This window comes from Adelges cooleyi, unplaced genomic scaffold (assembly GCF_023614345.1).
Source record: "Adelges cooleyi isolate 19-005CV unplaced genomic scaffold, UGA_ACOO_1.1 ACOO_flye_CR_arks_rails_tigmint_CR_PRNA_376, whole genome shotgun sequence".
In the NCBI taxonomy this organism is placed as follows: Eukaryota; Metazoa; Arthropoda; class Insecta; order Hemiptera; family Adelgidae; genus Adelges; species Adelges cooleyi.
The window spans coordinates 8,849,122-8,876,015 of record NW_026096053.1 but is presented as its reverse complement, the minus strand read 5'-3'; the positions used below and the strand labels follow the sequence as shown (position 1 = coordinate 8,876,015).

The 26,894-nt window shown below is 28.2% G+C and overlaps 2 protein-coding genes across 5 annotated transcripts; one reads left to right on the top strand and one right to left on the bottom strand.

The window, feature by feature from the left end:
• Window positions 1-751: 751 nt before the first annotated feature.
• On the top strand, window positions 752-26,894 carry LOC126840637 (glycosyltransferase 25 family member). Its single transcript, XM_050576508.1, has 10 exons — window positions 752-1,178; window positions 1,339-1,567; window positions 1,660-2,002; window positions 2,061-2,180; window positions 2,271-2,463; window positions 15,701-15,775; window positions 15,849-15,906; window positions 24,610-24,737; window positions 24,840-25,043; window positions 25,950-26,894. Exons 1-10 carry the CDS (start codon window positions 928-930, stop codon window positions 26,140-26,142), a joined length of 1,794 nt encoding a protein of 597 aa, XP_050432465.1. The 5' UTR covers window positions 752-927; the 3' UTR covers window positions 26,143-26,894.
• On the bottom strand, window positions 2,894-13,205 carry LOC126840638 (trace amine-associated receptor 4-like). 4 transcript variants are annotated; one of them, XM_050576511.1, is made up of 5 exons: window positions 13,161-13,205; window positions 4,606-5,212; window positions 4,370-4,532; window positions 4,044-4,307; window positions 2,894-3,894 (listed from the first exon to the last, which is right to left on the bottom strand). In XM_050576511.1, exons 2-5 carry the CDS (start codon window positions 5,175-5,177, stop codon window positions 3,616-3,618), a joined length of 1,278 nt encoding a protein of 425 aa, XP_050432468.1. In that variant the 5' UTR covers window positions 5,178-5,212; window positions 13,161-13,205; the 3' UTR covers window positions 2,894-3,615. The 4 variants fall into 4 exon arrangements, with proteins under 4 accessions (XP_050432468.1, XP_050432470.1, XP_050432469.1 ...); XM_050576513.1 differs by lacking the exon at window positions 13,161-13,205 and adding an exon at window positions 11,626-11,657; XM_050576512.1 differs by lacking the exon at window positions 13,161-13,205 and adding an exon at window positions 10,939-11,065.

The window sequence follows — 26,894 nt, the reverse complement described above, 5'->3', positions numbered from 1 at the left end:
AAAAATATAATCGGGTGCAGTATGTCCATTTGATATTTCGAAAATTATTTTTATACCGGACGATTATAGTACGACGAAGAAAAAATATGTATTTATTTACTACTGCTGACATAATAATATGAACTTAAATAAAATGTACATTATGTAACATCATGGCTTATAAATATAAATAATAATAATAAATGAAATAATTAGGCCATGCTTAAAAGTAATATATTTTATATTTTATGACAAAAAGTTTTCATACTCTCTCAAGTTTGATATTTTATTTCATTAGGAGTGCTTCTTATAATTAATTTTTAACAAATTTCAATCTACATAATCGTCGGTCAATTATTTGAAATCTAAACAAAATTTTTCTTTTAGAGTAGGACCATTTGTGTGTTACTTTTGTTAATGATTAACACTAATTTGTAAGTAGGCTGTATCACAAGGATCTGTAGATTTTAGTTCTTTAATATAATTTTTTTTAAGTAAAAATTATTGTATTAATATTGTTCGACCTTTTCACTCTAACAATTGGCGGCTGTTTTGGAAGAATTTTCATGAGAAGATGGCAGACTATAGTACAAGTCTTTTGTAACTGCAGCTATAGCCTTTAACAGATAACCACTGAACTATATTCAGTTCAGTGCAGACAACTATAAAACGAATTTGAAAAGTTATAGCCCATACAGCAGCTGTTTAGGACGTCTGCTATGAAATAAATAATAATATGAACGGACATAGTAATTTGGCTCTGGTGCCTACTTTTTAGTTTTTTCCGTGCCAACCATAGACCTATAAAGTATCTTTATAGGTCCATGGTGCCAACTGATAACATTAATTTTTGTCATGTCAACTTTATCAGCTATTGATTGCATGAAGATAGATAATATTATCATAATATTATAATCTATAGGTCGAGTCATTAATTGTTTTGCCGGAATGGCGCCATTTCAAAACCGGCAAAATAGTCTGAAATGCAATAGTCTAATGAAAATAATGTCAATCTGGATAATTTGTATACTGTTGGTGTTAATTCGATTTTCAACAGCCATAATAAATACAGAAGCCGGTGTTCAAAAATTACCTACTGTGTTCGTGGCCATTCTTGTTAGAAACAAAGCGCATACCTTACCTTACTTTTTGAGTGCTTTCGAATCGCTTGACTATCCAAAAGATCGTATTCACCTGTGGTAAGTACATTTGTGGTTGAAATCGATATTTTGCTGGAGGTACCACAAAAATTGATATTTTGGTAATTCGGGATTCGCTAATTTAATTAAATTTGTTTTAAATTCAATACTGTACAAAGTATACAAATTGGCACATTGATAGAGTTGTGTTGTATTACAGGATTAGAAGTGATCATAACTCAGACACTTCTCCTCAGGTATTAAACGAATGGATATCCACTTCGGGAACTGCATATCATTCCATCGACATTAAGATAAATAAAGAGTCATCTCAGTATGACGAAGAAATTGGTCCGGCACATTGGCCAAATTCTAGATTTCAGCATATTATCGAGCTAAAAGAAACGGCAATCAATTCAGCTCGTAACTTCTGGGCTGATTACATCTGGGTAATGGAATAATTATATTATGTTTTAAAACTGGAACCAATTTTAATAATCAGCATTTAAATAAATTTAATATGCTTTTTTTTTCATTTCAGTTTTTGGATTGTGATGTTTTTATGATTAATCGCTTAACACTAAAATTATTAATTAAAAAAAATTATCCTGTCGTTGCTCCAATGCTCAAGTCTGATGGTCTTTATTCAAATTTTTGGTGTGGCATGACTGATAATTATTACTATAAAAGAACCCCGGATTATGCTCCCATCATTGAACGAAAATCTCGAGGATGTTTTCACGTTCCGATGGTTCACAGTTCAGTTTTAATAGATTTAAGGTTTCAGATCACTAACCATTTAACATTTGATCAAAATTTACTACTAAATTATACGGGTCCGTTGGACGATATTATTACATTTGCTATATCTGCAAATTTTTCTGGTAAGATTAGTTATATTTTCATAAAAAAAAAAAATGTAATTTATTAAAACGTTTTCAGGCATTCCATTTTACGTTTGTAATGATGAATTTTATGGTTATATAACAATACCACTTGAAAAAGACAGCTCTATAGACTTGGATAAAACTCAGCTAACAAATATTAAGTTAGAAATTACTGGTAATCATCATTATTTTTTACTAAATTATTTATTAAAGAGTTTAAATTGAAAGTACAGTTAATAAAAAAAAATAATACATAAATATCTAGTTGAAAGCGATCCACTTGAAGTATCCAGTAATCTATCCAGTGCCAATTTGCTAACTATGCCTATAGATAATATTGGGTTAGATAAAATTTATGTTATTAACTTGGCTCGACGGACAGAGAGGAGAAAACGTATGCGTTATTGTCTTAACGAACTTGGATTGAATGCGACATTTGTTGAGGCAACTGATGGAAAGTGAGTATTGAGTGCTATTACTAATTAAAAATAAATATTAAACAGATAAGTTAGAAAGAACTAAGTTAATTTAGACATTTATTATTACAACTTTAACGAAGAAAATGTATCAATTGCTCATTTATATTAATTAAAATTACATTTTATGAAAACTTAAAATAATGTATACATGATGTGATAGATTCCAAAAAATCTTATCTTTATACCACATTAATGTATCACATTTTGCTTCATGTAAACTTTATTAGGAGTACTTTACATTTTCAAGATTGGTATCATCTATATTACCTTAAGTAATTGATTTATTAATTTTATAATATAATCACATACAGTATTTGAACAAAGTTTATCACATAATATTAATTATAATGTAATATTATGTATATATATATATATATATATATATATATATATATGCAAAGTGTGTAAATTAATCAAATAGTACCTACAATTGAATAACAATAGTAAAATGTAAGTTGAGTTGTTTATTAGAAACTACATTTGGGTGTTAAACAATAGCGAAAAACAATAATTATGATGTATAAAATAAATATTTATTTATACTTCCCATAACCTGATAGGTTGGTTGAACAACTCTTGCTCTACTAGCGACAAGAGTTGCCATCCTGGGGAAGTGGTTATGGTACAGTGGTTTCCCGTTGCCTTTCACACCAGTCGGGTGGCCATTTCTCCTTCCAGACGGTTGCCCGCCCAGCTAGAGAAATGGCCAGCGACCGAGATTCGAACAACGTCTAGTGCGTAGAAACACTGTCGCAATAACCCTCTCGGCCACGTCGCCCGCGTATTTTATATATATAAAATATATATGGGGCATTCTGAGTCAAACCACTCGGTCATCGGCCTGACCTCCTCAAATTTTTTTCTCTAACTTCTTTTGGTCTAATATAACTTTTATTTTTTTGAAATTTTTTTCACTAATTTTTGCCCTAAAAATAGAGGTTTTTAAAGTTATTTTTCAAAAAAATAGATTTCGACCAGTTTTAAATTTCTGAAAATTGTATCATAAAATCAGAGACTTAAATCAAATCTTTTTGTCTAATAACGGGAGTGAGCTGAGATTTATTTCTATTTTAATAATAATAATTTTCCCGGGTGATTTTCTGTTGTTTTACGTAGGCATGACTTTTCGGCCTACAAGTGTGTCACTTTATCAAATTGTTCATGATGCATAGGGAATGTGTTCTTGTTTTTAAAGACTACTTCGTTATCTATATTATTTTCATTGACTCTCTGTTGATCTTGTTCACTGCAATCGTTTCGACGAATGGACATCCTACAAATTACTGTTTTTCTACTTTTTGCTGACGATCTACTATACTTGAATTCGTCAAACTCAATACTATTATCCATTTCATTACTTTCACCACATATTTTTTGATTTATATAGAAATACATTTTATGCATTGCTACCTGTAAAATTAAGTAACAATAATTTTATAGATAGGGTTTAAAAAGATGGTTAGAGCTCAGTGTTATTTTTAATAATAATTTTAGCTTTATTTAAATATATTCAATTCATAACAACTAAGATATTAATTAATTAATAAAAAAATATATACCTGGATATCTTTCATTCTAGCTGCGTAAATATAGGAATTTATAGCTGATTTTAGAATGACCAAACAGTTAGTCGCAAAGTATGTGTAAAATCTGACTCTCAAACTAGCCCAGTTTGGCTGAATGACACAATCGTTGCAAATCAAATAATATTGTATACAAGCTGGCATCCATCCGACTACTACGCTACCGACAATCATCAATGTTGTGTAAACGGCTTTCTCATTTTTGCTCTGTTGCGATTCAGACTGATCGCTGCAATTTACCTGTTTATTTAAAATTGTATTAATTTACTTAATTAGTATTCGACGTCTTTGTCGGATTTTACTTTGCTTGATCTGTTGTAATGCACGCTGCGTTTATATTGTAAACGAGTTGCTTGATGTTTTTTGACAATTATCAATATGTGATAGTAAATTATTCCCATTGTCAGCAATGCGCCAAACAGTACCACCGTGAACGCACTTCTGAATTTAGACTCCAACAAAAACCTGTTATAAAAAAAAAAAAAAAAATTATTAAGCCAGTCGAATAACGTTTTGAAAATTGTTGTCAATGAATTACCCGTATGCACATTGCGGTGTCTGGAAAGCTTGACAAGGAATCATGTTAAAGTAAGCTAATAAAAAGGAGGGAGGTAATGTCCATAGAAAGAATATGAATATAGTCACCATTCCGTGTGTGACCGTAGCTGAATAATGTAGTGGACGCAATATACCGATGTAATGATTAAAAGCCAAAAATAATAAGTGACCGGCAGTGGTCACTATGGCTCCCAACCTTAAGGCTTCAAGTACTAGACTCATACAATTGGTCATCAAGTTTATTTGAAAACCTTCTGGTAACAAGCTGTTCACCGTGAAACTTAGGCCAAGTAGAAATGAAGTATAGAGATCTGTGCCTGCTAAACTTATGCTTATATAAAGCGTGGGCGAAAGAGGTCTTTTGATCCATATTGTAGACAATAGCAAAATTATATTAAAAATGATTGTGAACATACAGAGAAGTATAAGTATTGGCGTAAATATTATGTACAATAAATGAGGATCTTCAATTTTCTCTTCTTCCCATTCGGTATAATTTGATATATGAACTGTATAATTACAGTTGTTGGAAACGGCAGTGTTTTTTTCCATTAAAGCCTTGTGTCTGTTCTGTTTTTCTTAATGACCTAGACAAATAAAAATGTCTTTATATATATATATAGAAAATTATAACATAAAATCTTAAAGTTGTAAATTTATACTGATGTTGTCCATATTTTGTTTGTGGTCGCTTACACAATAATATTTGAATTTTAATTAGTTTAAAACTTTTAATAAATTTCAACCATGTGTTCTTATTTCCAGGTTTACTTCTTTAAGCTCTAGAGTATAATATTAAAAGTGCACAAATTATTTTATAAGATGGCCATTTAAAAAAAAAACATACATTTTGTGGGAAAAGCAATGAAGCCTCATAAAATGGTCGGATTTTGATAAATGTTTTTTTGTTTGAATGAGAAAGGCTATTTTCAGTTCGCATAAATGACCTATCGTTAGATTTTTTATTAAAAAAATATATTGTAGAGCCGTAATAAAAGTTTTACGGGTTTTTTAACCATACTTTTTTGTTATTTATGGTAATTGAATAAAAAAAACCGGAGATACATGTATGTGGTGGGAAGTCTTCCTCTTTGAAACAAAAAAACTAATGATCGAAATCCGATTTTTCTACGAATGCGTCATCGTTTTTCTTTAGAAGGCATGTTTTTTAGCAAAACAAAAAAAAAACAGGCTGCGACTAAACCTCTTAATAAGAGTGGTAAGAATAATAATTCCTGTCAATAAACAAAATATTTTATGCCATCATAGTCACTATAATATACAATATACCTTTCTGTTACAGCCAAGTTAGGTTGCGCAATAGAATATAGATAGCGATTTTCGGTAATAGTTTTCGTTTGGAATGATGTAAAGGAATGTTTTTTGGTATTAATAATTGTTTTTAGATTTTCATGTTTATCAAAAAAGTGTTAGCACAGAAATAATCGTCGTGGGACACCGCGCATTTAGTCATAATCACGATACAATTGTTCATTTTTACCGACTAGATAAACTTTAAAAAGACGATTTTGTTATTACTAATTAAATATAACTTAAACTATATTAAACAAACAATAATAACCTTTTTAAAGATATTTTTACATACACGTGTACTATTTTTGGTACTATCAACAAGAATAATACGTATGAGGTAAAAATAATAAAAATAAAACTTAATATGTTTTTATTTCAACGATATAATTTTGATGTTGTTTTAAAGTAATTTGAGATTGAAAAAGTTACTTTACAAACTAATAAGTCGTTAATAAGACGTTCGTTTGTTATAACTGATAATATTTTCATTTCTACGGAACAATTTTGATATTGGTTTTAAAGTAGTTTCAGATTAAACATCTTATATAAATATAGGCTATATTTTGTCTTCCACTATTCAATGTATTTGTTTCTTAAACTATTGTGTAACGCACTTCAAAAGAAATTAATCCAGTTTTATAAAACTTAACTTATTTTATTAGTGACCATACTAATAAAATTTAAATAATTTTTTGAGAAAAAAATAAACTAACTAATTTTTTTAAAGTTTAATTTAAATAAACTAACTAATTTTTTTAAAGTTTAATTTAAATAAACTTATACGTGTTATTTAGTAAAAAATCTTATGGAAAATAAAAAATAAAAAAATAATTTTCGAAAAATCAATTTGGCTCTTATAATCGACCAATTAGTTGAAATTAGTAAAAAATAAGGTTTTCGCTCTATACTATCATAGAGAAAAACGCATTCTGCGTAGTCAATTTTCCACTAGAAAATTGGGATTAAACGCCTTATTAAGTGCAGTATCATACTTATGAGTATAGTCTTTATTATTAATTAATATTGATAGTTAATTTTTATCAAACTATTATTGTAAAATTGTTTATGATACTGAAAAACTATATTATACGACGTATATAGTTGTTTTTTGTATACCTGTATATATTTTTTTTTTTTTAGAAATAATATCGTTTATTTGAAACATTTACAATCTATACAAAAATAATGTACAGTAAGTAAATAAGATGATAGAATAATAAATAAGGCATGAAGAAAGACTTGAGAGGAACTTGTATACTGTATGAATAAGTTTTTATTATAGTAACTAAAAACATAAAAAAGTGAATTTTTAATAGTTTATATTAATTAAGCTACTATTAAAAATAAAAAAACAACGACAATACGTGTATGAAATTGTTTTCTATGTTTCCTAAACTATTAACTAATAGCGTATTTTTTTTCCAAAGTTTTGCTCTAACCCCCTTTACTTTAACTGTTCTTTATAGTATAAAAGTAAGTTAAAAAACGAAAATTGAAAAAAATATATTTTTGCATCTTCCAAGCAATTATTTTATACTATTTGATTTTTTTTTAGATTTAATAAATCATTATGACGTGTGTGGTTTTCTTACCGGGCATAGATTGCTTTAAGGCTTAGTTCGGTCACATCTGAGAGTTTGATTTACTCCTTTACTTGACAAATTCCTGCTTAGAGAAGTGCCCGATGTGACGGAGTGTCCAACAAGTGACAGTGAGCGCAAACGCAATGCCGTCTCAAATCTTCAGCCACTCATCGTTTATAGATAATAACATAGGATTGCTTGAAATGCATTTTTTAATACTTTAATATTTTATTTTTGGATTTAAGAGATTACTTTAAAGAGGACGTCAATTCACGTCATACCCTTTAAAAATAACCGTAAAAACGTGTTTATGGAAAAGCATGTAGGTTAAAGTAAAATCATAGAAAAAGTCATAGTAAGGTCATAGAAAAAAATTGTTCAACTCTAAAATCGTCTCTATGTAAGTTAGTATGTGATTTTTGGCTACACATTTGCTTATGATGTTTTGTATCTGAAAGTGAGTGTATTACTATCGCACTATTGGTATGTACTAAACGGGTGATATCTTTATGTCTTATAAAATAAATAACATTTCCGTCGTGAAATATTAAAACTAAAAAAGATTGAATGCTTCCCTATTTTGAAATCCCATGATTTTCAAAACAGGGTCATCAATCACTAAAAGAAAGTTAGTTTTGCTTATTGGAATAAAGAATATTTTTGTATTCCTTAGACGAATAAACTTATAATTAATTTATATCGATCCCCATGGCTTTTGTTCAAAACTCATTTCATATGTTTTATACTGTTTCTAGAGTTATGTAAACTTATTTGTTGTCCTTTGTACCTGTGGGTCGGTCGAAGGCTCTAATATTCCCATATCGAAACATTTTTGATTTCTTCCGAGTTCTATTTTTATATTCGACTCACGACTGTTGATTTTATTGATTGATTCGACAAATCTGAGCTGTGTTTTAATCATGTGTTTTGGTATACAATTGAAATTAAAAAAATATTAATTGATTAATCTTTCTTTGCGCTTAAAATGCCGTCGACTTTACCGATCCCTGCGTTTGATATAAAAGTTATTTGTTCTAAGATTTTGGGGAAAATAAATTTATTCCAATAATAGATTTTATGTCTTAAGCTTATACGCAATTTGGATGAATCTCTGTTATCTGTTAAATACTAATCCGATGATATAGTAATATATTGCAATTTTTTATAGTAAACACTAAGCACTTCTTGAACGCAAATATACTTCTCTAAATCGGCTCAACAAGTGGCTAGTATAAAATATATTACGCTCATTTAAGTATACTATTAATATTATTTTATGGATTTTTAACAACACACTAGTTGGTAATGTATTCAATAGTCTATATACTATTGAATACTATTTTTCTTAGATTGGAATTACTCGAGAGAAAAAAAAATACACGAATGACTGTTTGAAAATATATTTCAAATTATAATATAGTTTGCTAGTATAAGTACGTAAAAGATCTCAAACTAAAACAAATGCGCTGTTGATTTTGTTCAGTGGTATATAAAAAATAGAAATTATATTATTTTTTTGTCAGTGTATAATTTAAAATTATTTATGACATTTTGTTTAATTTAAAAAGAGGTCACAGCAGTTCTCAACAACATCAAAGTAGGTAAAAGCCATGCGCGGATCCAGAGAGGAGTCTTGATAAATTCAAATAAATTCAATTAAATTCCTCTTGGTGTCCCCTCCCCCTGGATCTCCGTAATTTAAATAGTATAATGTATACTAATAATTATACTTGTCCAGAATATACCTAACGTTTCTTGTCATTGTTTCGCCTAAATCAAACCGGCGTGGCGTGACAGCTAGACATTTCACGTAAATTATCTACACTGAAATCCGAACTCTTAGTCGTGGTAAGTTGTGAGACAAACTAAAATCATGGTAGTTAAGTTGAAGTAGGTCGGAAATAATTCGCCGAGGGAATATGTTTATATTTTGGTTTATACTTAAACATTCTTAGTATAAGATGAGGGCGATTTTATTTCTTGTTCCGCCTCTGCTGTTTTTTTAAACTATAAATGTGTATTTTGAGGTTCATCGATTATTTCTGTACACATTTTATTCATATTTCTTAATTTTTAAAAAATATATTTAGAGAATAATTTAAGATTTCTTTGCATCTCATTTTAACTTCTTTCAAACTAAATATTCGGACCCTACTTATAAATAATATATTAAAATACATAAGAAAAATCAAAGACTAAGAGAAAATTTAATTAAAAAACTTATGCGTCTAATTTAACATTTTAAAATGTTCTTAACTTGTGGTTTTTTTTAGATTTTAACTTTTTAAACCGTTTTAACGAGTTTATTTGTGTGTTTATTCTGCTTTGTACTTGTTACTTAAAAAGGTTTTTATGTCGCTGTTATAAATTAACGTTTTTATAATTCAACATGTAAAACATGTCATTTCCATTTTGAAATGTGTTTTCTGTTGTTTTGTGTAGTACATCTACATGTTTCCGACTGCACCAGTCATTTTGATTGTTATGTTTTCTGACTATTATGTTATGTCATACAATATTATAAGCACAAAAAGTCATAAATTTAATGTTTGGGTGGTTCTCTGGTAGTAGCTACACGTTTGATTATATTAAATTATTGTCCAGAAATGTAAAATATTATAATACATACTTATTATTTAGATTTATTTATACATTCGTAGATTAAATATATACTAATTAAAGGTAAAGGACAAATTATTGTTATTAAATTATCATCAATAATACAAAATAGTTAAATGAAAAGTTAAATTTACAATAATACTGTGTGACTTTAAAGGTACAACTATCATTTTTTTATTATAATAAAATCGACTTTTTAGTGTACCCTGGGCGTAATTGCTTGATGAAAGTGTATAAATAATAATTGATGTTGATTTTTGAATTATTATTTATATTTAAAATATTTTCTACGCTTCAGTGGCTTTTGAATGTATGCTGAGACATTTTGTTGTACGGGTTATCTTAAATAACTGTATATATATTATTTATTTTAGTATTTGAAAATAATTATATTATAGTTTCAGAACTTAAAATGTTAAGTAAGATATTTATGTTGTTATAAAGTTTTATTTTCTATCAATATATGATCTTAAAACATGTTGACATTATTGGTAAATATTATTAAAGCTTTTTAGAAGTATATATAATATTGCTGTGTTAGGATGCGTTTAAAGGGTCCATGTGAATTGAATGAGTTTTGTGAGGATAATGTTCAACTTGAGAATTACTTTGATGTTATAGTATCCAATCTGTTAATTGTGACGTTTAAATAAAATAAAGCCAAAGGTGTTTTAAAAGCCTGTGTTATTATATATTATGCATTATGGACTTAAATGTTATGTTAGATTAAGGATGCATTAGCTTTTGTAATTAAGGTATATTGTTAATTATTACTTCAGATTATAATATGTTTTTACCCTTTGCACACTGAGTTGGTTATAGACTAATGGCCGTGAGTGTTGGTCCAAAATGATTTTCTCGTTTTGTAACATTTACAATTCGCTTAGGCAGTAATCTCCCCGATTTAAAAGGTACGTAAAATCATAAATCATAACACAAAACAAAATATTGTATTAAAACAGTTGCACCTAAAGTAGAACAGTAATAACTTTTAATGAATTTAACAATTTTTTTAAAAACGAATTAGAACCTCATAGATTTTTTAGCCCAGTGTTTACACTGTGAAATATATTATACTCTCTACATTTGTAATTAAAAACAAATTGTTGGTACTTATTGAATTTGTACATTTTGTTTTGCAAATGTTTTTGAAGCTGCCATCTTATTTAGTTTAATAGTAAACACTGGACTATGGAGTCGACAGGTTTTTTCATGCAAATATTTTTTCAGTATATACTGGACTCAATGGACCATACTTATGTTACTAGTAAACTACATAAGGTAGCATTAGAGTTATTTTTGTGAACATAATTAAATTGTCTAAATGCATGATGGTAGGTGAGTAGGTCCAATTAACTATCGGTATCATCACATGTTTTCTTTTATATTTTTAGTGTTTAAAGCCATTAAATAAATATTAGACGCGCAGTAGATATTTTTCTAAATATTAGAATATAAGATTAGTTAATAAGTATATAGATTACCTTGTTATTAAGAATCAGTGCTACAGGTTTCACTATACTATTAACTTAAATTATTTTTTATACAATTTAATTCGAAGTTGGATCTTTCAAAAAAAAAGTTTTATTGGTCGCGTGACCCAGAGTAGAAAACGACAAATATAAATATATAAAAAAAAAAAAAAATATTGTATTATATTTCTATGTAATGGCTCATATAATTGTACGAGTTACTTAATAAAAGTTTACATTTTGATATAACTTAACATGGATGGATCGTTAGAAACAAAGAAAGCTTATTACTTAAACTATAGAGCTTAGGTTTATTAATTTTAGCAAATTATTTTTAAGATCTTAAAACTTGAAAAGTTTTTTTAAATACATATATTTGATATAATTTACTATCTAAATTTATAAGTTATTTTTTTACTGATTTTGTCGCAAATATTTAATATTCTTTAACATAAATATTTTTGCTATTATATTTTACGTAGGCTTTAACATCATTCAACTAAGGTATTCAACATAAAGGTTACAGTGGCTTTGGATAGGTAAATTTAAATGTCAAGATAATATGATTGCCTTTGGTATTGCTACGTCTTACTTTTACGCTTATGTCGTATAAATAATATTTATGTACTTGAAAACTTGAAAATATATTTAAACACTATATTTTGTATCCAACAATTTTCCAAAATACCAGAAAAATCAAATCTACGAATCTACGAAATTTTTACAAAAGCCATTATTCTAGCCATGTAAATGTATTATGAATACTTATTTTTGATACAATTAGAAAATATGTATCTAAATTAAACATATTTTTAAAACAAATTATTGATAGGTAAAAATTCGATGAGAATATAAAATTCAAAAACTTCGACTTCAACTATACTTTTTTAAGTAACCTTTAAAACAATTTTCATTGTTGTAGATATCCATTTAGACTTTTTTTTTAAAATCTCTATATATATATATATACACACACATATAATTTAATTACTTTCAAATAATAAATTATTATACTAGTTTAAAAAGAAGTAGCACTAAATATGTCACAATTCTTTTGTATTGTTTTATTTATAAGAGGAAAGGCTACCGGAAATAGCGCTTTTTTCAGTTTATAATGAAAATTCATACAACACCGCAGGATTTTTTTCAAGAGATGAAAATATTAGTATCTAGGGGTTTTTTGTAAAATTGCATTTTACAATTATTTTTGTTACAACAAAATGGCGTAATCATAAAAGTTAGGTTTGGCAAATTTACTGTTTTACGATTTTTTGAATAATAATAAATTGTAATTTCATTAGATATTAAAATATGTTACGTAACTAATTTAACTACGTAGAGCTAAATACTTATAAAATATCTAGTATATGAAACATAAGCAAACAAAAATCTGTCCCAGTAGGGTAGAATTTGTAAAACTTACTTTAATGTTTACTTAAGTATAATTAAAAAATAACGTATCGTTGTAATATCTACGAATATTAATTTTAACTGCGTAAATAAAAAATATTATTCAAGGAAGATTATTAAAAAAATGTAATTCTTACCCCGCGAAACGTAGTGTAGTACAGTATGGTATGACAATCGTCGGCTCCAAGTAAAAGGTTACTATTACCAAATGGGGAGTTGTGTCGACTTCACGACTGTGCGCATCCAAAAACGTTTAGTTTTCAGCAGCGCTTTTAGCGCTTTAGTAGCTGTAATGCCATTTAAATACAAAGAATATTGTATTATTTTTACTTTTAACGACTTCAATATAAATACACAACACTATGTTTAATTTTTAATTTTTTGATATAAATTTATATTTTATAAAAGTTTTAAATACATTATCGGTGAAATTATAATCAAAGAGAGTGGATTGATAATTATATATATACATATATATTAAATATATAAATATTATTAATATTACAGTAATATATAAATTATATATATTATTTATTACTCTTTATAATTATATATATGTCTATATAAAGTGATTATTTCATCATTACAATATCACTTATTTATTATTATAGTTTTATTTTCTGAAAATGCGAATATGTAACTTAACTTTCCGTTTAAAACTTTTCCGTTCATCATACATTTTTAATAAGAGCTTAATAAAATTAAAACCGATTCTTTGTTATTTATTTCTTATTAGTTATTACATATGATTTAATTGGAGAAGTAGTTGTTACCTGTAACCTAACCTAACCAGTTTGTTTATTGTTTCGAGGATTCATTGTTTCTAGTAGATCATTTTCGTTTAACGTGTTAATGCGATTTGCAGGTATTCTTTGAAAGTCGAAATTCAAATAGAATATAATTTATTTTGCAAGGAATTATAACTTAATATTTTAGTATTAAGACCATTTCTATAGTCTTCTACGAACAATGAGAGGAAAATAAATGTTAACTTAAGTTTTTATTTAAATAATGATCTCATTATTTAAATTAATTCCTTTAAGTAGATGTATCTGTATAATGTCTGTATGTTTTTATTTGTCAGAATTAATGTTTTGTGTTAAAGCGTTAGTTTTTATTACGGCGTCTCTCAGCTCTATATTTTAATTATTGAAACTATAATATCGAATAGGTAGATATAGATGAGCGTGTATGATTTGGCAACTCCTACTAAGTAATAACAATATTGCACTTGGTTGGCTCTTTTGTGCAAAGTACATATTTATTATGTACTGTATAATTATTTTGAATAAAGGAAGGGAAGCAGGCATATTGCTGGAATTTTGCCATTGATTCACAAGACTATTGAACCGTTTATTTTAAGTGCACATTGTAAATTATATTTGTAATAAAATACTCGTTATAATTCCTCGGCGAATAAAGCATTTATATCTTTTGAGACGTTTGCGAAATATTTTCCAAAAAAATTAATTTTGCCATGGCAAAATAAAAAACGCTATAAATAAATGGACGCATTCATTATAGGGTCAAGTGAGGGTAAGTGTTATTAAAAAGGGGAAATGTAAACGTAATTTTTCTTTTGGATTTTCTTAATAATTTTTACTCAACTTTTCTAGTAGTTGCTGTGTAATATTTAATTGTACAGTTCAATAACGCAATGTTTTAATTTAAAGCATTTAGTTAAAATGCAAAATCGTTAATTAATTTAAAATTAATTGATTTAAAACCAGCACATACATTTTACCCATTTGTTATCAATAAAGGTGTGAAATTTGATTGTAGCAACAAAAAATATTACTAGAAATGGTTAGGTATACCTATTTTTCATATTTGTTTTTTTGTATATAATGTTTATTTAATGTCAAAACAGCAACAAGAAAAGCTTTTTGGGATATTTAAATATAAAGAACGTGTTATGGGATTCGGGTGAAAATAGTATGCAACCAAGGATTTTACTTTAAGGGGACTTTATGACTGTTTTGCGAGATGAAGATTTGCTTTGCGGTCGGTGGGCCCACCTGATACCGAGAGAAATGTATATAATAGTGCAGTATATACAGATCATTAGCAGTGCTAATTTACTGTCCTATCCGTTAATAATAATTATAACTGTATTGTGGTATTTGTCGTTATGAAAGTAATCCCTTATAAATTAGAAAAGCAAGTGTACTAGAGGATAATATTATTTGAAAATGAAATATATCACTTCGTGTTTTGGCCAGCGAAAACAGATGTATTGCTTTGTTGTTTGCCCGAAATTACTAATTATCTACAAACTTGTTAACAAATATGTTACAATCATAAGCAAAATGTTTATGGCGTCATTTTTGGTTTAATTTTTTTTCGCATACCTACTAACTCGTCTAGATAATAATAAATATACTCACATATACTCAAAATCTATCATTGAATATTGTTATTGTTTACATTATTTCTCTGTTTATTTTTCATCGTTCAGTAGCCAACGTCTCGATTGAACGTGAACCATTTAGGACTAGTGTTTGGGATTTTGAAAAAAAAAATTATTACGAATCTGTAGCATTGCTATTTCGTTGTGTAGTATTTGAATAGATTCCCTTGGCTTGTAAAATTGATTTTGTCAATTACTGTCTAGAATATTTTTAAATTGACAAACAACAATACAACGTATATAAACGACTGGAATTTTTCATTTCAGAGCTTTATCCGACACAGATTTGGAACATATGGGTGTGCGACTCATGCCCGGCTACAAAGATCCATATTACAAACGGTAAGTTAATACCGAGTATATATATATATATATATTGCATTGTTAAAGTATGATTTGGTATTTTCCCTTGTAGACCAATTACTAAAGGAGAGATCGGTTGTTTCATGAGCCATTACAGAATCTGGGCTGCGGTAAGATAATATATTTTCTTGTGCGTTTCGTAACTTTTAAACAGCAGCATGAAAGATATTTTGTTTGTAATAGAAAATGCTACTCTTGAACCCGAAAACGGTGTATTTTTACAAGCTTTTACTTTAGCACTTAGCACAAAAAAAAACAATAAAATAAAACTTACTATATGTCTTGAGGTCAAATAGGGATAAATAGGGTCAAATAGGGACCTTGCATTATACTTGAACTTCAACCGTTGATAAAATATTATTAAAACAATGGAAATCTAAATTGTCTATGATGGGATATATATAATTTTATGCTTAGGTAGTCTAGTACTTAATTTTTTTTAAATACCAATGTGTACTAAATATCCAAGTTATTTGTTCAAGTTACATCATAAACTCTGTGTGTTAATAATTACAAAAGTTGTCACAAAGCGTTTTTCTTAACGCTGTACTTTTTCCAAAACAAACAACTTATTAATGAACTTATTTTTTTTTTGGCGATATATACAGTTATTTGTCTACATAAAAGTGTAGTTATAATTTATTCCATTTTTTTTATTTTTTAGGATTGTTGACAGTGCATACATTTTATGAATTCGATAGTTTATGAACGCTTAATACGCGCTTACGTATTAAAACAAGGATGAAGGAATACATGAGGGTAGTTTAGGAGTTGTGGAAATTGCAGGAGAATTAATAACGAATGAGAACATATTGAAATAGTATAGACAGTGGACTAGTTGAAAGAAGACAGAAAATTGACATAGTAAAATGAGTAAATGTAATTAATAAATGTTTGGAGTGAAAATATAGAAATGATGACGAATATATTATATATAGAGATAGAGGATTTGGCTGACAGACCCCGTTTTGTATGAGACAAGGAGAAAAAGTAGAAAAACAATAAAAATTAAAGTGTTTCCTTGAAGCTGTTTTCAAATAAAGTATAAATAGTGTGTACTAATGTCTGTTCCGACGATTTAAATTAGTTTTGCAAATAAATAATTATTTCAACGGGAAATAAAAACGTTTGTTTTTTTTAGTCATTACTAATCGGAAACTGAAATAGGGATTACAAAAATAAACCAACCCATTTGGGTTATTAAATTATTACAGTATAGTTGGCTAGCAGTTTTGTGAAAAATAATTTAGTAATTGTGCTTTTACCAAAAGGTTTACGATGTTTTTGAGCGTTCCTTTGACGCCGGAACAATTGCAAAGTAATACTTTTTGAGCAGTTAAAGAATAAGGTAAACGCAAATACAATGGGAAATAGGAAACACATATTATGCACAATTTATTGTATATTTAAACCGTTACTTGAACATTACCAGGATATGGCGGGGTGGTTGATTATCGAAAATGCATTACCTATAAATTGTACATTTGTTCGCTGAGACTGTAGTAATGTTTTCTTCGATTTGCATTGACCAAAGAAACGGTGCACTGAGAGTAAACTTATATTTACATATAAATGGGTTATTCGGATGGAAAATATAAAGCGGATTTATCCAACACGGCTGGTGTTTTCAAAATTATTTCTTCGTTATAACTTTATGCTCGTTTATATTTTTGTTTTATCGTTGTTGGAATTTCCTGCAGACATATTATAATGTATAATTTATATTATAGTATGTTTGTTATAATTCGTAGTTTACGCTGTAGTCCGTTTAACATATATTAACATTAATTAGGTAGACAGTATAAGAGTAAAGTCTTAGTAAATAGTCTCTAACAATGAACTCGTAATTTTATTGTCCATGCAAGTCGGAAACAAAGAATTATAATAACTATAATGATGTACTTGTCAAAAGGTTTTGGTCTAGTGGTTAAACTGATATATCTTTTACATACTTTTCTTTTCTGCACTGATACTGAAATGCGAAATGGATACTTAGTTTTTGATGTTATAAATTATTCATTTTTATTTTTAAATTTAATATATAACACATTTATTAGGTAATACATTTATTGTTTTGGTGTAGATAAATTAAAGACTAGTTATAATCAATCACTTACAAACTCATTCTCAATCCCATTCCTAGTTTGAACGTCAGGTTTCGTCGTTTTTTTTCAGTTTGAAAAAGTTATTAAATACAATTTTAATTATAATAAAAACAAGTTTATTTTTGCTATCGGCTTAGCCATGTTAAATTAAGACCGTTGTCGCGGTATTGATCATTTTTAGATTGTATACAGCAGTCGTTGTCTGTAAAGTTCACCTATTTCATTCTGTTACTTTAACGGCTTTACATTGTATTAGTAAGCTAATAAATTACACATTACAAACTGTATAGTGTATATATATTATATATATATATATACTGTACAGTATACGATAATAAAAGCGGAGGCTTTCAAGAAAACTTATTTTAAACTATAGTATTTTTCTTTTTTGTTTGGTACAATAATAATATATTACTTTATATTCTTTTTAAAAAATATTTTTTACACGCAGTTTTCAACGAACCACCGTGTATATTTTTCAATCGGGCTATGTCTATCTAATATGTTTAGATTATTACCGTTGTGTTTTTAATGTGCATATTATTATTACACAGTAAATTATTAACGATGCTGCCATATTATCTACTTTGTTGGATTTTGAATATATTAAAAAGAAAATTCTATTGTTTTAGTCATTATAAAAATGTTTAATGTTAGAGAAATTATGGTATTGTGAAATTGATATCATATATTTAATCGCATATAACATTGTATTGTACCTATATAGTTTTTTGCGTGAATACCTTCTATTATATATTATAAGAGGGATTCGAACTGCGATTTATTTTTCCGTTTTGACGTTATTCACCTTATTTGAGCTCGAAAACCATTAACCATTTTGGAGCATTATTATAATGGTAACTCTTTCTTTACCTACTACTCTCATTTTTAGATACATAAGATTCAAGAGCCATGAAATAGATAATACATCATTTCCCTATTTTCTTTTCAGTGTTAAAATTGTATTTTTATAACATATAAAAATAAACTTAATTAACACATTCATCATAAGGTCAAATGGGATAATAATTTAAAACGAATGGATCAAATTTAAATGCAATTTTTTTTAAATTAAATATATCAACAATTTTTGTACATTAGTACGTTTCTTTTTATGACAGCAATTATTATACATTACAAGTAAAATAATAGTAATAGTAATGGTCCATTTTTAAATGCTGTTTTAATAATATAGTTGCCTTTTATCGCGCTTTCGATATTCAACGGTTTTTTATCTCCATGTCATGGTCTCTGAAACAATATTGTAATATTCCACTCGTAAAGCAAAATAAAAAAGGAAATCGTTATAAAATATATGTATCCTTTGAACACCATAAACCATTTTGTATGATAAAAAATAGCTAAATCGATGTACCTTGTTAAATGCAATTCTTTTTCACGAAGAAAAGCAAAATTGTAATAAAAAAAAGTGTATTAAACGAGCAAAAAATAGAGCATGCAAAAGAAAATCAATCGTGCCTTTAAAATAGAAACGCACCGTGTGAAACGATAACTATGTATAGTTCTACCATATTATCGTTAACAATATATCAGAGTGGGTTCTATTTGTTATTTATCATGTTTGAGTTTTTAATTTAAAAAATAAGTAATAATCGAATTGCAAAAAAAAAAAAAAAAATAACGATTTATTGTCATTATTGGTGCAATGTCTGCAAACAAACATTAATATTGTCGTACCTCACTCAAACGAGTACTACACTGATCAGAATGCCTGGTTGGCTAATCCAAATTGCACAAAACATTAATTATCATTACATTTTGTCACGTTTTCGTTCATTGGCGGCCACAATGATATTGTCGTATGTGTGATGAAAATAATATTTATTCTATACAATTTAGCAATAACGCGGTTTCACAGAAAAACTGTTACCATAGAAACTCAGGGTCGCCAGCACGATTTTCTTTACATTTAATTTTTAAATACATCAATATAAAATGTTAACTACAATATTAATTATACCTTCTGTTCGGTAAAAATTAACATATCTTCCGACCACAGCGGTAGTGCACGTACTACCTTTATAGGCATTTTAACTAGAGAGCTCATTTCTGTCACGCACAGTTCACTGTAATCCAAAACGATTAACGTTAATAATTTCAGTTATTATATTATTCAAACAACAAAGAATGGCAATGATTATTCTAAAGTTGCATTTTGGGTTCGTTGTTTTTTCTAATACTCTACGTTATAGGATGCTGTCAAGTATTGTAGACCCAGAAAAAACTAAATAAAATTGTTTGGTTTTAAACCAAAGGCATTTTTGTAGATAAGACTGATTTTCTTTACTAATAATTATCAAAGATAATTGCATCACAGTAAAATATGATTTTTACAAGATGTCTATAGGAATGTCACCTACAACGAGATGGGCCTGTTCGTTTGAAAGTCTTTAACTAAGTCATACGGCTTTGTGAACTTCAGACGCTTGATGCCTTGGGAATGGTTAATTAATTTAGTCTGATGTGATATTTTAATGTAGTTTCATGTTTAAGTGCAAAGGTCTTTCGTCTGCAACGCAATTTTTAACAAAATTAAAAATATATGTTACAGATTTTATTATTTTTTCTAAGAATTTTTCTTTTACGCGTAGAAATAATAAAAAAATAACTAAAGCACCCTTGTGACAATATTTTTTTTTGTGTAAAACAAACTCTAAATCGAATAATATGTTATTAGCCTTTAAAATGTGTTAGTTTTATAGTATTCTATGAGCCTCATTATTAAAATGGCGTCGAACGAGAATAAACAAATTCTTGACTTATTACAATTTTTTTTCTCGTGTCAGGCATCATACTGGTATACTATAAGTTAGTAACTAAACTAGTTTATATAACTGGTTTACAATTTAAAATATACATAGATAGATAAAATACAATAAAATATGGTAGGGTAAGTGTTTCGACTAGATGTTTTCATTTGCCCAGTACTGGGCCACGTCCTTGACTTTCTGGTTGGCAGTAGTTAAGTTTTCCTGCGTGCAAGGTCCTGGTGCCAACGGGCATACCAATTGGTGTGCCATCGTCTGAATTGTTTCACAGTGGCAAGATGCATCTTGATCATTAAGGTATCTCCATTTCGGGGACAAGGAAGAAACCTCTACGCGGTGTACCTGAGGCAACAGTATATCTAACAGTCCACTGGTTAATTCTTCCACATCCAGGCTTATGCTTATATTTATTACAATAATAAAAATAAATGGCGTTTTGCACCGAGCAATATAAAGTGTAATACACTTTGTCGGTTTCGGGGGAGTTATTTATCACAGACTCGTGCAAAAGAAACAATTCAACTCTTAACGACCCGAGAAGAAACTATAACTTTGAATACATTGAAACTTGAAGGTTGACGTTTTATAAATATAATTAAATTACATAACATAATGCATAACTTTATGTGCGCATACCTAATAGAAAAACACACCAAGAAACCACATTCCCATTGTACCATTTAACTTTAAAATAAAACCCCCGTCATAAACTTTTTTTTTTTTATAAACTTTTTATAAAAGGAAAATATCTATATATTTATATCGGTATCAATATCGTTTATAATTTACATAAATCTTATTGTGAAATGGCTTTAAATGGTATTTTAGTATTAGGGTAGATACGATTATGGTTGTTCGTCTGTCTACAACACTTGTTGCCGTCGTTATACATATATTATAATTAAAAATATGTTGTAACTATTTTGCAATATTTTTTAGACCTATATGCTGGGTTGGGTTAGTTTAGGTTAGCTATCTCGTTACCAAAAGAAATATCGTACCAACAACATAATGGAAATATTTTTCTGATATCTTTATGGCTTTATGTGTCTCTTAATTTACACATAGCAGTATAGCGTATTCAATTTAATAGAATACAGTCAAAGTGTAATTTCTTTTTTTTATGTTTTCTTAAATAAAATAAAAAGTTTGATTATACAAATTTGAGAATATTAGGCATGATATTGTCGAACTCTAAAACTACCTCCAGTCTAATTTTCAGGCTTCACATAAAGAAGTGAAATAAAGGAAAAGTTTTAACACCTTCAACAAAGTTAAATTACTTTATCTTCATTTAGTTGTACCGCCATAATAACTTGTGTACAGCTGTCATCAACTTAGTTATGGGTTTTTTAGGATGGATGATTTATATTATTTTAAATCTAACGTTCTTATTTCGCCATATATTTTACTATAAGTGAAAAACGACATCTTATACATATTGTGCCAGTAAGAACATTTAAAATTGTCACATGTTTCGGTTTTTCGAAATCTGCATAAATCATGCTTTAAGAAAAACTTGAATTTATTATGATTACCGAGTTTCAAAACAGTTTCAAACAAACGGATAGGCGAATTCGGATAGTGGGATCTAAAATTTTCCAACTTATTACTTTTAGATTTTATTGCTACTTTTTAATCCTCTAAAAATTTGTTAACACAAAAAATGATTTCTTTAGCGTTTATAGTTTTTTATTGACAACATTAAATACCATAATATATTATTAATTTACATGATTATGGATTTCACAAATATTGATCTTGTTTTGTACTGTTCATAGCTTTATGTGACATAAATGGTAACATACAAGGTACCCTACGAGCAGATGACCTTTGTAATATCTCCTAGGGAAAATACAATTTTTTTAAAATTCTACTTTTGAAAAAAAACTCGCTTATCTAGAAAATATGAATATTAATTTCTAGAATTTAAAAAAACAACACCCTTAACCCTTCAAGAATAATTATCTCATAATAATGATAATGCCATATCTTGATGTTGTTTAAACATTTTTGAAAATAAAATATGTTCCCTTAAACTACAAAAAAATGTTTTTCATTTGCTCTCTCAATCGAAGCTAAACTAATGGTTTGCAAATATCGATTACTTTGAATACATTTAAGTTTTAACGGGTTTTAAGTTAAACTAGTAGGTATAATATAAGAATCGCTAAATAAACAGCTATACCTACATCACTGTCGTTATCCTGATTTCGGATTGCGTGTTTTTGGTATTATTGCATTCAAAATAATTTGGGTTCTACAATGACGTAGTAATGGTTTAACAAAACATTATCCGAGGGTTCGTTTAAACTAAACTATTATTATACCTTATGCATTCTATATTTAATTAAAGGCGCTGGCACTTTTAGGAACTTTGATTATCGCGGTGGTGATTTCGTTTTGTGGGTGTTCCAACGACGGCCAAACATTCGATTTTAATTACTGCCGAGCCGTTCCTTTACTAAAAAAATGTATTATTATGTAGGAGTTATTTTTTAGCTTCGATGCGGAGCTGAGAAACTATATTGGTTGTACAGTGAAGGGTTTTGTTTTTATTTTTCTATCCTTGTGTCTAAACTCAGAACGTACTTCATTGGGCCAACAATTTAAAAGGCTTCCAGTCCATTTCTCGCAACGTCGAGAAAAACACACTAAAAATGTAAACATCTTTCAAATTAAAACTCGGCTATAACTTTTTAAAAACTGTCGAATTAGTGATAAAAACTTGTGATAAAATATATTCTTTAGATATAATGCTACTGATTTACAGTGAACAAGAAGAAAATATCTTCCCTAAAAAGGGTGAATATTTTTCTTTATATTACTATTTTGGACGTAGTTTTAGTATTTAATGTCTGAAAATTAAACTGCAGACAGAGATGGGCGTTATTTAAATGAATTGATTTTAATTGTTTTTTTTTTCTCGGAATAACAAAGTGTTTATGGTATTTTATTCGTAAATAATTTTACTCAATATTCGATTATAACGGATTATTCACTGAATAATCATTTATTTATGGTATTTTATTCATTATTTGAACACTTTGCCCAACTCTGTAGGCAAAATTAGTGTTGCTGGTTACTTGTTAGGGCTCTAAAAAATAACAAAAAAGATAAATAATTACAATTTAACGTGATCTTAAAATAAAAAACAAAATCTGTATTAACATTTTTTTATATCGAGAAAAACGCAAAACAAAATAAAAAAATAACAAGATTAAGTACATTTCATCGTTTATACAAAATATTTTTTATTTATTTATACGCCTCAAGAATTATTACAAAATTAAGTGATAATACACTATGCATAAAGTAAATAGAGAATAAAATAACAACAATAATAATAACAAAGTAATAATCATTTATCATAATACAAATAAATTGTAGGTATTTTACATTATTAAATTAGTACACATTTTTTGAGCTGAATTAGATTATCGAAAAAGTATTGAATGTTTTAAGTTATTAAAGTTATTGCAGTTAGAAGGTCCATAATTGCCAAGATTTTGCAATTGGCGTGAAATATAAAATAACAAACGTTTTCTAGAATTATAAGATGGCACCTTGAATGATATATCTCTCATGGAGTCAGAACCAATGGAGTCTATCAGACAGTTTACTAATTTGTAAATAAAAAAAGTTATCCAAATATTTGCGCCAGTGATTATTATTCTACACAGTACTATATTTTAGCTTCGATGCGGAGCTGAGAAAAGTTATTTCTATATGATTTTATCACTTTCAGTAAGAATATTCCTGTAAGTCTTGTTTCCTCTCCGACCCCATTACGAGACATCACGATGGATTTTGCTGTATAGTTAAATATATTTCACGCTTTTATCGGTAGCCGAAACTTCCCGAAAGTTTTATTTTATATATATATATATATAACTGTAAAATATGTGTTTGTGGGCAGATCACCTCTGAGGGTTTGGACGAAGTGTTGATCCTCGAAGATGACGTGCGGTTCGAGCCGTATTTCCGTTTCAAGTTGCAAGCTGTATTGAACGACTTACGGCGTCTGAAAGTTCCCTGGGACTTAGTGTAAGAAGCGATATATTTTATTACTTGAATATTTTTTTGTTTCGCAGAGGTCAACGTTCTTATACGTTCTTGTACGTTAAATTTTACGACCTTTGTCTGCAGTTACATAGGTCGGAAACCTCTAGATGACAAAAGTGAGATACGAATGGAAAATTCCGAACTTCTCGTCTGGCCAGGCTATTCTTATTGGACTTTGGGGTACTTGCTGAGCGGCCGAGGGGCGAAAAAATTACTTAACGCCGACCCGTTGAAAAGGCTGTTGCCGGTCGATGAATTTCTCCCCATCATGTTTGACCAACATCCGCAGTAAGTTATCGCTCTATATACTAACGGGGGTGAACGGTGTTACCAAAGTTTACTCGGTCTATACCTACATTTTTTTATTCTTCAATAACGATTATGATTTTGGGTATATACATGTACTAACTACAATAAGAGAGTTAGAATGCTTTCTCACCGTAGTGCTGTAAATATGGTTTTGAAATGAGAATTTTATGCTAATTGTCGAAAGTTAATACTGCAGTCATTTATTATTTGTTTTGTTAGCAGTATACTAACTAGGTACAATTTGTGATCTCCAGGGGTGCGGAATGAGTAAATCGGTAGGAAAAAAAGTTACTGTGTAAAGACTAAAAAAAATAATAAAAACACATCATTGTAAAATTAATCAAAACCTAAAAAAAAAAAAATAATTACTTTTAAAACTTGTTAATGGTCATTTTAATTTCAGTAAATTACGGTCGCTGTAAAAAGATCAATAAAATATATTACAAAATATACCAGTAGAAGGTAAATTGATTTGCAATTTATATATTTATTGTAAAATAATATTTTTTAATTAGTTATCGATAATAATTTCCAAAATTAGAATTATTTTATGAAAATAATGTTTTCACGCCAATCGTCGTTGTCGATCTTTCTAAACGTTATTGAAGGATAAAATAATATGTAGTGAGTACACTTGGGTTGTGTTTGTATGTTATGTTCGTGTGGGATAATATAAGAATATGTATGGGGTGCGTTTGTGGTGCATTATCGTATATTTTATCATATTTATGTTTGTATTGATTTTTTGAAATTGAAAAAAATATAATGTTGAAGGTTTTTTAATACGTTTTTATGATAGGTAAAAAAACACATCCGGACACCGTTCTACTGTAAATCATGAAACGATTTTTAAATTGTTTTTTTTTAAATACTATATTATATTAGAAAAGAATGGCTCGAACAGTTCGAAGAGAGGAACTTAGCAGCTCTGTCTGCTTATCCATTACTAATTTATCCCATTCGGTACACGTCCGAAGAAGGATATGTTAGCGACACCGAAGACTCGGCAACAATCACAACTGACAATGACGACAATTATTACAAGCAATCAAAATATAACGTCAAAGTAGATTTATGATGATTAATAGAATTTAACGCTTTATCTTAACCATTATTATATTGTAGCAATATTATATTATCAAATATTACAGCATATTGTCAATTGCTATACTATCATATTTTTATTTATCGTTAAACGCTGAATACTCGTTTAGTATTCTTTATAACCATGACGTTTAGCCATATTAGTTTTTTAGAATAAATAAGCGATCAAATTTACTTTATCAAACGATGCCATTTAATATGTAACCTTAGAGAATCTCAATAATATTATTTTTTGTTTTGACAACATTGTGGTGTATTTATCGACACCTATTTATTATTTATTTATATTATTATAAACTAGTACGAGTCGTTATACATTTAATATACTTTTATATTTTTATCACCATATATTTTATAGTTAAAATTATTTTATTCCAACTGTTGTATAACTTATAAATTTTTTATTTTCAATATTGTATACGTAAACATATTGTATGAGTGACAAAGTTTTGAATTTTATTAGAGTTAACGCCTGTTTGGGTCAATATGGTTTAAGTTTCTGATGTACGTACTATTGGACTTCCTAACTTCTAAGTAGAACCAATGTTGTGTAAAAACAATGATTTATTTATAGTCTTCAAAAAGTGAAACTATGTTACCGAAATGAAAAATGTGTTCATATTTTGTTTATTCGTATAATATTTCAGCTAGTCTAGTTATTGTCTACTACAACAATATTATATTTATTATCGTGCCATGTTTATTTAATATATTTTATGTACTGAA

What these genes read in the sequence shown, in the direction of transcription:
- LOC126840637 (XM_050576508.1), top strand. Translation starts at nt 928, where the DNA reads ATGGCGCCATTTCAAAACCGGCAAAATAGTCTGAAATGCAATAGTCTA. An exon ending in TCTGGGCTGATTACATCTGG is followed by an intron (nt 1,568 to 1,659) that starts GTAATGGAATAA and finishes TTTTCATTTCAG; the next exon opens with TTTTTGGATTGTGATGTTTT. An exon ending in AAAGTTCCCTGGGACTTAGT is followed by an intron (nt 24,738 to 24,839) that starts GTAAGAAGCGAT and finishes CTTTGTCTGCAG; the next exon opens with TTACATAGGTCGGAAACCTC.
- LOC126840638 (XM_050576511.1), bottom strand. Translation starts at nt 5,177, where the DNA reads ATGGAAAAAAACACTGCCGTTTCCAACAACTGTAATTATACAGTTCAT. An exon ending in ATTACAACAGATCAAGCAAA is followed by an intron (nt 4,308 to 4,369) that starts GTAAAATCCGAC and finishes TTAAATAAACAG; the next exon opens with GTAAATTGCAGCGATCAGTC. An exon ending in CTAGAATGAAAGATATCCAG is followed by an intron (nt 3,895 to 4,043) that starts GTATATATTTTT and finishes TTAATTTTACAG; the next exon opens with GTAGCAATGCATAAAATGTA.